Source organism: Arachis ipaensis, chromosome B10 (genome assembly GCF_059453495.1).
Source record: "Arachis ipaensis isolate K30076 ecotype BB chromosome B10, ASM5945349v1, whole genome shotgun sequence".
NCBI lineage: Eukaryota > Viridiplantae > Streptophyta > Magnoliopsida > Fabales > Fabaceae > Arachis > Arachis ipaensis.
The window spans coordinates 2,104,435-2,116,039 of NC_142435.1; the positions used below are offsets into that span (position 1 = coordinate 2,104,435).

Below are 11,605 nucleotides of genomic sequence, written 5' to 3' on the forward strand. Positions count from 1 at the left end.
TATAATTTTTAATTGTTAATGATATATATAGTTGTGAAAATAAGATAAGTGATAAATAATAAAATAATTTATAAAATAAAGATTAAATTTTAAAATAAAATAATATATGAAGAGCTAATTAATAAATAAAATTTAAAAAATGATTATTTGACCATTATTAAAATTTAAAAAATAAATTTTGTTACCAAGATCATTTAATAATTTAAATGTTATTTGGACCAACGTCTGGGAACTATTTTCTAATTTCTAAAATGAAGCTCTTGGTTTCTAATTTCTAAAATGTGACAACTCCTCCTCAACTTTTAGATTTAGATTGTTGAATTTGTTGAACGCATATTTTCAAAAACCAAGTGCTTTATCCAAAAAAGAAAATAAGCGTTCACTTTTGATTTTAGGTGACAGTATGCTCTTGGTTTTAACCTTCTCATGTTTTGTGCCTCCATTGAATGAGGAATAGACAATGTGCACTACCATTTGCAAGCTTGAGAAAGGTACACAAATGGTTCATTATAACTGTGATACAAAATGGACACCATTTTATCCTACCCAGTAACCACCTTTGTAATTGGTTTTAGAGATAATACTCAATTTGCTCCCTGAATTTACACGCGAGTCTCAATTTAGTCTCTGAGATTTCAATTGCCTCTATTTAGTCCCAAAGTTTATAAACGTGCCTCATATTAGTCCCTAAGACGATTTTTAGTATAAAATCGTTAATGAAGCGTTATTATAGACTATTAGATGTCACGTTAAAACTTGTAAAATGATGCAGTTTTGATTTTGGCATTTAAATAGTTCAAAAACGGCATTGTATCACTTATTTTGTTAGGTAAAATTTTAATAAACACCATTTACGATGTTGTGTTTGGGTTATTTGAGTGCCAAAACTAAAACGACATCATTTTACAAAGTTTAGTGTGACATCCGGCTGTTCACGATAGTGTTCCGTTAATATTTATATGTTAAAAATTGTTTCAAGGACTAATATGAGTTATGTTCATAAAGTTTGGGGACTAAATAAAGGCAATTGAAACTTTAGGGACTAAATTGAAGTTTTCATGCGAATTCAAGGACCAAATTGAGTATTATACTATTATGTCTTGGTCTTATTTGGTTAATTACTACAAAGCCATCCTAGACATCCATCTACTGTACATGTTCAAGCATTCTTCAGGCTTATACTCTGGAGCTGTGTGGCCACCACCCTGCAAGTTAGATGATGATTATTATTATTGTTACAGAGTTACACACAAGTGCAGCAAAAGGGAAAGAAGGTTTGCCTTGACAGTTGCAAAGGTCATTGCATTGGAGTAAGTCCTTGTATATCTGCATAATAACAAACATTCATTAACTACATAACTTGCTTTCTATGGACAAGTTCAACTTAGTTACATAGCTATAATTAGGGGAATACCCTGCAACTTGGCCATTTGTGTGCCATGGCCTCCAATCATCTATGATGGAGTAGTTTAAAGATCTTATCCATGCTTCAGTTGCCAAGAAAGGAATCAACATGTCATGATCGCCACTGTATATCAGTGAACGGTAACCTTTTTTACTGAGCTTCACATGATATGGAAAGCTGCTAGGGATATCCTCCTTGTGAGGTATATCAAAGGTACATCGTTGCCATTTCGCTTTCGTTCCCTGCAAGAATTGAAAACATGAAAACATCATTTTCATGTCACTGCTGACCATCCATGCAATAAAACTACTTTTAATGTTGTGTTAGCTTTACCTTATGTATGTTCAAGGCACTGCGAACTTCGCCATCATTAGCCCAATAACTACTGAGGAAGTACCCATAACTCTAATTATGGAGAAGGATAAAGTCAAATTAAAACCAGAAACATTAGAGAAGTATTAACAGAGAGATGCATGAATAGTTATATATCTAACACCATATGCATGGAAAAGAAGCATTAAGGAAACATCTCTTATTTGATAATTCATGGAAGATTACCCGACAAGTTAAAGGTGGCAATGCGAGTCGATTATTGTTAGACCATGAATAATAGTTATCAATCAGAGATCTCTTCCAAGGAACATCCACTGGCTTTGGTGAACCTAACTCACATTTTGGCTCCAAAATATGGGCTTTAGAAAGTCCTGATATGGTCTAAAGAATTGGAAGAATTCTTTCATTTTAGAAAGAGATTTTAGAATAAATAAAGATACAAGGGACAATGGAAATAGTTGGTTACATACATCCTCATAGGACTTCAGATCTTGTGCACATAACACATTTGCAATGTCTATGTTTGCATATTCTCCTCTGCAGTTTTTTTGCAATGACTGTTGATTGAGTAAATTATAAAGATCAGCCATCATGGAGATTTTGCTCTTCAATACAACTTTTAAAGAATAAGCCACAAGCACTTATAAGTAACTACCTGGTAGAGTTCATCAGAAATAAGTCCCATTCCATGAGCAAATGGGATTTCCTGGTTTTTCTCAGTTCGGGTTGTTGCAGCATTCCCCAGCAGGTATCCCTGATGAAAAGAGCATCTCAAAGGCTATTCATGCTCTTAAAAGAATACATTGTTTGAAAGGAATCATAAATGAAACCTGAAGATTAATCCATGGTTGTAGTCCTTCTTCATTTGCTGTAAACATTGGAATTTGTGGAATGATTAATGAATCTGGTAACATACTTGTTCATATGCTATAATAGGTCTAGCTTTCCAGACAAACATAGATGATGCTTGTACCTTGAGAAATTTCATGAGTTATTACAGGAACAGGAATGCCAGAGTATGAATCACCACCAATGTAAACTTCATTGGAGAAAAATTCTGGATGCTCAATTAGCCACTACAAACATTTAAAACATGATCATCATGAGTTAATATTCTAGTAAAATGGGTTGATATAATAATTGCAAAGGAAACTATAAAGAAAAAACTAAAAGCACAACAGTTTTGGGGATACCTTTCTAAGAAATTGATGGGTTTGGTGAACTAATGACCAATCTGTCCGGTGAGAAGCAGATTCTGTTGTGGCATATGAGAAGCCTGTATTTACAGGCAAGTCTACAAATATAATGCTACTTACCTATCACAAGTGGAAGAGATGTCATGATTATTAGCCATAAATAACTAGGAAAGCTTTTAAAGGATTTGGTGAAATGGAAAAAGAATATGCCAAGATATATAGGTATGATCTGCACTTTTGTCCATGAGTGTGGCCTCAAGACCAAGTTAGGCAGGCTTCCATTGTATTCCTCAATTTTAAATGTAATTGGACCTGAAACACTCAAAATATAATTGACATTTAAATCACAGGAGATTTGACTTCTCAAAAGTGCCTAAGTTGGTAAAGCGATAAAGTAAGAGATTAATTAATAACTATTGTGTATATATATGACTTACTAAATGATTTATAGACGGTGAAAACTCAGGTGAAGTCGTCTTCATGTGAAGTTGATATCTTAGAGCCGTTAGATAAAAATTTAGTCAAATCAGTCAAATCATCTAACGGCTCTCAGGTATTAACTTCACGTGAAGTCGACTGCACCTGAGTTTCCACCTTTATGGATAGTTAACTATTTACTTTCTCATTTTACCAACTTTGTGTTATCTTATACAAGGCAAATACCAATTTCAAAGACAAGGCCAGAGAAAGCAGAGCAGCCAGGACCACCGGTGAGCCACAGCATGAGAGGATCCACCTTAGGATTGTTCTCTGACTCAATGAAATAGTAGAAAGCCTGCACATCTTCATTTTCACCCACACCTATGTATCTGATTAAAATCATACATGCAAAGTTTAATTAAGTACATGATCCAAATCCCATGAATTAAGAAAGCTGAGGCCATAGGCCATAGAAAATGTTACTGACCCAGTTTCAAGCACAAAAGGAAGGGGTCCCTCAAACCCAGGGAGGTACTTCACTATGTTGCCACACTTGGCATGTTGAGCTGAAAACTTTAGTAATAGTAAAAGAATGGGAAGTAACAATCCATGGCAAATGAAATTAGATAAACTTGCCATTTTCAAAGGCTTCATTACTTTCTCTGCTAGCATTTGCTATGGCCTTTGATTGGAGCTTCTTATTGTAGTCACAAAGACTTACATTCACAATATATATGTAACTTAACTGCTATGCATTTCTTTGTTGTGCCAATTTTTCATACTATTAAAAGTGACACATGACACAGAATAATAATAAAATAATGGAATATGAAATTACTTGAGCTTTATGATCTCTCTTTCTATTTGAGCAGCTTAGTCAAACGAGGTTGTGTGCACCCAATGGGAAGTGGAATTTTGTGTTTGCTTAGTTGGGACGTTGAATATTATATTTAATTAACAAACTCCTATTATTAAATTAAAAGGCTGATCACATGCTATATATTATATAATATTCAAATAAAACGTGAAGTCAATAGCCAATATAATACAATACAATATACAGAAAGTGTTTATATATTCTTCAATTGTTATCTTGAGAAAGATACACTACACTAACAGATGATTGAATGATGCATAAAGTTAATGAAATCTGCTCCTTGATTATAACTTCTTATTCCTAGACACCTTTGTAGTTTGATCTTCTTTGGTTTGTTCCTAAAAGGGTCTCTCAGAGATCCACCTACTATACATGTGAAGGCATTCTTGAGGCTTGTATTCTGGTGCTGTGTGTCCTCCACCCTGCAACCATATCCATCATTATAAAACAAATAACTCATCTTATCACCATTTGTGTCCAAAAAGAGAGATCTAGATCTTGCCTTGACAGTTGCAAATGTCATTGCATTGGAGTAAGTCCTTGTGTATCTGCTTAAGTGGGGGAAAAATAAAAACAAACAATAAATGTAAAAAAGAAAAGAAAAGAATCAACTGCATAATAGATCTTTCTAGAGTTAAAGGAATGAATACCCTGCAACTTGTCCATTAGTATACCATGGCCTCCAATCGTCGACAATGGAGTAGTTTAAAGATCTTATCCATGCTTGAGTTGCCAAGAAAGGAACAACCATGTCATGATCCCCACTGTTATCAATACATCAAATTTATTTTCCATTGAAATGTCTCAAGCTCAGCAAGATTCAAGCATGCAGAGGAAACTGACCTGTAAATCAGTGAACGATAGCCTTCTTTGCTGAGATTTACTTGATATGGAAAGCTGCTAGAAATATCAAACTTGTAAGGCATATTACGGGAGGTGCATCGTTGCCATTTCTTTTTAGTTCCCTGCAACATAATACAGCCAAGATTTTCTCCTAATAATTATGCAAATGATCATTTGGAAATCAACTTCAAATGAGTCACTGCTATACCTTCCTCACTTTAAGCGCATTGCGCACTTTGTCATTGTTGGCCCAATAGCCACTAAGGAGATATCCATAATCCTGGTCATAGAACCAGAATTCAATTTATAACAAAAAGCATTAGAGAGGTTTTTAGCTTCAGACTTTACTGAGAGCAACCAGTGCATTGTAAGCTAGAAGATCAACAGACACTAAGAGATATAAACATGCTTGGAGAAGAAGATAGAATAGTCAAAATGTAAAAATTGTCTGGCTTTTTATCTACCAAGAAGGACAGTGCAACAAGGATAGGGACACAACTTTTTTGTCTTGTCCTATTTCCTGTCTTAAGAGTTAAGACACCTACTGTTTCGAGGGTTACCTGAAACTGAAGGTCGATCTCAGATGAGATCTGCTATGGTGTCGGAACACCTACCAAGCACAATAGTATTCAACAATATAGGAAGATTACCCGACAATTCCGGGATAGTAATCTGAGATGAATATCATTTAACTTCCAAGGATAGTTCTCTGTTAGTGATCTCCTCCAAGAAGATTTCAATGGGTTCTGTGAGTCCAACTCACACAATGGCTCCAAAATGTGGGCCATATTAATATCTGATGTGATCTGCAGATATGGTTTTCAGGCTATAAATCAAGCTAATGAAAAATTAAAAGAAGATAATAGGGGCAATAAAACGAAAATTGATTTGCATACCTCTAAATAGGACTCGAGATATCTTGAACACAAAATATTTCTGATGTCTACATTTACATATTCTCCGTTACAATGTTTCTGCAGTGACTGTTTCATTGAGTGAAGTAACTCAATCAGCATTTTTTTAAATTAGTTTTCAATGCCGTTTTTAAAAAGAAAATGCTAAGAACTTATCAGTGAACTACCTGGTGTAGTTCATCAGAAATGAGTCCCATCCCATGAGCAAATGGGATTCGATAGTTTTTTTCTTTTTCATCTATTTTAGGATTCCCCATCAGGTATCCCTAAAGAAAAGAACATTAGTTACTTGTTTGCATTCAGCTTCTGTTTATATTTTTTTGACGAATTTTTACTGTCTTTATATTTAAGTGAACAAATGCAACTATTTGATCATCAAAGCAAAAACGTTGAAGATAATACAATTTATATGGAGTTACTTGTTCATCAAACCTGGAGATTTATCCATGGTTGGAGGCCTTGTTCATTTCCTGAAAACAAGGAAATTGGAAATTTATGTAATTATTAAACTGTCAACACAGACAAACAATCAATCAAGTGGGTATGAACTTCTATACCTTTTAAAATTTCATGAGCAATTACAGGAATAAGAATGCCAGAGTATGAATCACCACCAATGTAAACTTTGTTTTTGAGAAATGCTGGATGATCCATTAACCACTACAAAGATATTTACACATAATATTAACATTTTAACATACTGATTAAAATAACTGCAAACAAAGAAGCCAATTCATGAATGTAAAGTTGAGTATACCTTCCTAAAAAATTCATAGGCTTGATTGACTGACAAGGAATCGCTCCGTTGTGAAGCATATTCTGTTCTAGCATATGAAAAGCCAGTATTAACAGGCAAATCTACAAATACAATGCTACTTGCCTGCCACAAAAATTGCAACAAATAACCTTTAGAAACACAAGAAACTAACCATTAACCCTAAAGCTAAAGGAATCTAAAAGGATCTGATGAAATGAACAAAATCAAAGCTATAATTACATATTTCAACTAACAAAAATGTAGATAATTGTCTCCACCTTAGTCCATGAGTATGGCCTATACACCAACTTAGGGAGGCCCCCATCATATTCATCAACTTGAAATGCAAGTGGTCCTGCATTGCATCATAAGATAGACTATCTTAAGGATTAAAAGAATGATTTTTATTTGTACTTTCTGATATTGAGCAATGATGCTAAATTGCCACTAACCTATTTCAAAGACAAGGCCAGAGAAAGCAGAGCAGCCAGGACCACCAGTGAGCCATAGCATGAGAGGATCCTCTCTTGGATTGTTCTCTGACTCAATGAAATAGTAGAAACTCTGTACATCATCATTTTCCCCTACTCCTATGTACCTATCAAAACATATGATAATATCATTATCATGCATGAAAGCAAAATGGCACAAAAGTAAGAAAGCATAGGCCATAGGCCATAGAATATGTTACTGACCCAGTTTCAAGCACAAAAGGAAGGGGTCCCTCAAACCCAGGAAGGTACTTCACTATGTTGCCACAGTTTGCATGTTGAGCTGAAAACTGTACTGATAATAAAAGAATGTGAAGTAGCATCCCATGGCAAATGTGACAACTTGAATAAGTAGACCTTGCCATTTTCAATGGCCTCTCCACTGTATCTGCTATGCCTTTTGGTTGATTCTTCTTATATATAACTTAGGAAACATTTCAAGCGCAATGGGAAGTATCGGTGAACAGTTGTTTTAACTATTTTTTTTTTACCAAAGATATGAGACTCGAACCCGCAACCTCTTAATTGAGTATGGGAAGACTATATCATTTGAGCTATTACTCATTGGCCAGTTATTTTAACTGTTGATTTTAATTAATATATTATATATATATTTTTTATAATTCAGATCAACGGATAAAACAACTGGAGCACCAGTACTCCCAGTGCACTTGAAATGTTTCCTATAACAACATATATGCATTTCTTTCTTAGGTGACATAATTAACTGACACTAATCTAGTCATATGAAGTCACTTGGCTTAATGGTCTCTCTTTGCTGTTTGAGTACGTCAGTGTCACTCTAATTGGAGCTTCCAAATCCAAGTACTCGTGATACCCGTCCGGAATGGTGTTGAATAATTATACTAGACTGATGGTTGCAATTAAAATACTAGTAATTAATTAATATAATAAGCACGTTTTATAGATGTGATTTGCCTAATCGAAAAATGGTGTGCTCTATATATCATATCATATTAGTCTTGGGTTGCAACTTGCATCTTGCACGTGGAAGGTCACATAATTTGAATGATTCACAAAGTTTATCTTTTTCCTTTTTTCTTAATCCATTAAATCACCGAAAAGCATGATATGATATATGCCACGGTCACCCATAGCATGAGATTTCGTCAAACTTTGTACTTCTGTAAAGGAAGAAATTCTAGCGGTATCAGTTTTTTAGTAATTTTGGTTACAATTCCACTACGTTACCAATAATATTTCTACCAACTTCTGCCAACTCTTATTTATAATGATGTTTAATGGAAGTGTCTTTGTGGATGTGTCTAATAAAATATTTTTTTTATGGCTGTGTCTAATAGAAGTGTTTTTATAGATATATTTTCTAGTTGTCTCTCTTTATATATGTGTTTAAAATATAATAATTAACTATTGTTAGTAATAAATTGGCAGATAATATGTTGGTACTGTATACTTTTTTTTTTTGTTATTATTTGACTATTATAAATATTAAATTATTATTTATATGTTTAAATTTTAAAAAACAAACATGCACTATTTTCTATGATCATAGTGGTTTGATATTGGTCAAAATTCCGTATTTTTATGTGCAGTTTCAGTTTTGTTATGCTTTGGGGTATTTGTTGGATTTTTTTAAGTTTTTGCCATATTACAAACTGAAACAAATTATTGTGCCAATGTCTGTAATCAAAGCCTAAAGTAGGCCAGCCAAGAACCCAAGTGTGAGCCCATTATTCTTTTAGGCATGAAATCCTGTCAGATAATGGGCCCTAATTGTTCTCACCGTTTACACAAGTCCAACCCTCCGAAAATGTAATTTGAAATAAATGAGAAATATGTCCAAAAAGAATAAGTGAATGAGAAATTATTTTTTAATTGGTTAATATTAATTATTTTTTGTTATAAAGTTAGTTTTTAACTCTTTTTTTTTAAATTAGGAGTTAAATTTAGAATTTTAAATAAATAATAATTTCAAAAAATATTGACTAAAAAAAAGAAAAGAAAAAGACCGTACAAGTGAAATGAGGTGGAATAATATTGAATATACAGGCAACTTCAAACTCCCGGAAAGAAATTGAGGACCTTCAAGCTAAACTAGAGGAGTTGCGGGTGGTTGGAATCAATGGGGGAGAGGAGGTTACCAGTTTGGAAGAGAAGTTGGAGCTGGCATATTTGAAAGAAGAGAGCTATTGGCGAGAAAAATCTATAATCAAGTGGCTAAAAGAAGGAGATCAGAACACTAGATTCTTTCACCAGAAATTTCAATCAAGGATGCGAAGGAACAGAATTTGGAGATTAGTGGGGAGGGACAATGAGATTGCATCGAAACCGGAGGATATTGCAAATGTAGCTGAGGACTACTTTTGCGATATTTTTACTTCTTCTTGTTCGGCTGATCCGAATCCATACTTAGAGGATTTGGAGTCTAAGGTTACAGCTTCCATGAACCGTAGGCTCCAAAGGCCAGTAACTATGGACGAGGTCAAAAGAGCTACATTTAGTGTTCATGCTCAGAGTGCTCATGGTGATGACGGGTTTACAGCTAAGTTTTTTCACTTTTTCTGGGATATAGTTGGAGGTGACGTTTTTAAGGCAGTGAGAAGTTTCTTTCACAGTGGCAGAATTTTAAAAAGCTTCAATCATACTCAAATTTGTTTGATTTCAAAGGTGCCAGATGCCAGTGACATGACTCAGGTACGACCGATCAGTTTGTCTTCAGTTATGTATAAAATTATTTCTAAAGTTATGGTGTACCGATTACAAGGTATTATGAATAAAATTATAAGTCCAAATCAGAGTGCGTTTCTCAAAGGAAGACTCATTTCAGATAATATTCTAATTGCCCACGAATGTATGCACTATTTGAAAAATAAGAGAAGTGGGGCAGAGCATGAGATGGCTATTAAACTAGACATGAGCAAGGCTTATGATAGGGTTGAATGGCATTTTTTATGGTATATTATGGATAAGCTGGGGTTTGATGCTAAATGGATTAACTGGACTAAGAAATTGGTAACGACTGTTTCTTACTCTATTGTTGTGGAAGGTCCGACAGGGTGACCCCCTATCTCCATATCTCTTTTTTTTTGTGCAGAATGACTTTCCTTCTTGCTACACAAGGCAGATCAAAACAGATTAATTCAAGGAGTTCAAGTTAATCGGAGATGCCAAACAATTAATCACCTTTTGTTTGCTGATGATTCAATCCTTTTTTGTAAGAGCGCACCTAATACAAGTCAAAGCATTCTAGAATTGCTAGAGACCTATGAGGGTTTTAGTGGGCAAAAAGTCAATTTGAATAAGTCGGCTATCTTTTTCAGTCACAACACTCCTCAGAACACAAGACTAGCAGTTGCTCAGACACTAAATATTGAACATATCGGAGCACAAGATAAATACCTGGGACTGCCCTCTATAGTTCAAAAATCAAAGAAAGCAACCTTTGGAGCTATCAAGGATAAAGTTCAGAAGAGGATTATGGGTTAGAAAAGAAGTATATTGTCATCAGGTGGCAAGCACACGCTATTGAGAGCGGTGGGGGAGGCGATTCCTATTTATACACTCTCTTGTTTCAAGTTCCCGGACACGCTGTTGACTGAGATTCATAGCATGCTCTCGCAATTTTGGTGGGGTCAAAAAGACGCAGAACGAAGAATGGTTTGGATTAAATGGGACACAATGACGAGACCAAAGAAAGATGGAGGGCTGGGGATCAAGGATCTAAGGGCGCAAAATTTGGCTTTACTGGGCAAGCAATGTTGGCGTCTAATGAAATACCCTAATTCTACTATATCAAGAATGCTCAAAGCTAAATAATTCAGATATACAGATTTCCTACATGCAGAGATAGGAAGCGTACCGTCGTGGGGTTGGAGAAGTATTCTTGAAGGGCGCAAGGTGATCGAGAAAGGCTTGTTATGGAAAATAGGCTCTGGCACTAATGTTCGCATCTTCCATGACCCCTGGCTCCCACCACCAGTGCCCCTTAATGTCCCTCAAAATGCACTCACAATCCCGCCAAATATGCAAGTGTATTACGTTAATGCGTTACTAAATCCTGATAGAAGTTGGAATAAAAATCTGATTGAGTCGATTTTTTCAGTTGATATATGCAATAAAATTTTTTCAATCAAACCAACAGAGGAGGAGGATGAAGTTAATTGGTGCTGGACAAAATCTGGTATATATGAAGTTGGGTCAGGATACAAAATTGCTTATGGATTCTTTCATTCTCCTACTTCATTGAGGTCCCAGAACATACACAACAGAGTCTGGAATAGCATTTGGGAGTTGAAATTACCACATAAAATTAAGATTTTTCTATGGAAAAGTCTTCATGAAAAGCTTCCGGTGTTGCAACAAGTTCATAGCCGGTTCGCATCCACTC

The 11,605-nt window shown here is 35.0% G+C and overlaps 2 protein-coding genes across 3 annotated transcripts; both read right to left on the reverse strand.

The window, feature by feature from the left end:
* Positions 1-473: 473 nt before the first annotated feature.
* Positions 474-4,065, reverse strand: LOC107622679 (serine carboxypeptidase-like 13). Its single transcript, XM_088503227.1, has 13 exons — positions 3,842-4,065; positions 3,598-3,743; positions 3,170-3,246; positions 2,932-3,054; positions 2,712-2,814; positions 2,569-2,606; positions 2,394-2,492; positions 2,209-2,295; positions 1,964-2,119; positions 1,739-1,810; positions 1,415-1,647; positions 1,281-1,326; positions 474-1,205 (listed from the first exon to the last, which is right to left on the reverse strand). Exons 1-13 carry the CDS (start codon positions 4,024-4,026, stop codon positions 1,122-1,124), a joined length of 1,449 nt encoding a protein of 482 aa, XP_088359353.1. The 5' UTR covers positions 4,027-4,065; the 3' UTR covers positions 474-1,121.
* Positions 4,066-4,379: 314 nt separating this feature from the next.
* LOC148578942 (serine carboxypeptidase-like 13) lies at positions 4,380-7,625 on the reverse strand. Of its 2 annotated transcripts, none has more exons than XM_088503236.1 (14): positions 7,441-7,625; positions 7,198-7,343; positions 7,024-7,100; positions 6,746-6,868; positions 6,546-6,648; positions 6,421-6,458; positions 6,156-6,254; positions 5,971-6,057; positions 5,725-5,880; positions 5,283-5,354; positions 5,075-5,196; positions 4,882-4,995; positions 4,734-4,779; positions 4,380-4,653 (listed from the first exon to the last, which is right to left on the reverse strand). In XM_088503236.1, exons 1-14 carry the CDS (start codon positions 7,599-7,601, stop codon positions 4,570-4,572), a joined length of 1,428 nt encoding a protein of 475 aa, XP_088359362.1. In that variant the 5' UTR covers positions 7,602-7,625; the 3' UTR covers positions 4,380-4,569. The 2 variants fall into 2 exon arrangements, with proteins under 2 accessions (XP_088359362.1, XP_088359356.1); XM_088503230.1 differs by having other exon boundaries at positions 4,734-4,782.
* Positions 7,626-11,605: the final 3,980 nt, after the last annotated feature.

Bases quoted from the DNA above. Each gene is read 5' to 3' on its own strand.
- LOC148578942 (XM_088503230.1), bottom strand. From the start codon at position 7,601: ATGGCAAGGTCTACTTATTCAAGTTGTCACATTTGCCATGGGATGCTA. The intron at 7,101-7,197 runs GTTAGTGGCAAT...GATGCAATGCAG, and splicing joins TGGCCTTGTCTTTGAAATAG to GACCACTTGCATTTCAAGTT. The intron at 6,255-6,420 runs GTTTGATGAACA...TCTTTTCTTTAG, and splicing joins AACCATGGATAAATCTCCAG to GGATACCTGATGGGGAATCC.
- LOC107622679 (XM_088503227.1), bottom strand. From the start codon at position 4,026: ATGCTAGCAGAGAAAGTAATGAAGCCTTTGAAAATGGCAAGTTTATCT. The intron at 2,493-2,568 runs GTTTCATTTATG...TCTTTTCATCAG, and splicing joins AACCATGGATTAATCTTCAG to GGATACCTGCTGGGGAATGC. The intron at 1,327-1,414 runs GTATTCCCCTAA...GTTATTATGCAG, and splicing joins ACAAATGGCCAAGTTGCAGG to ATATACAAGGACTTACTCCA.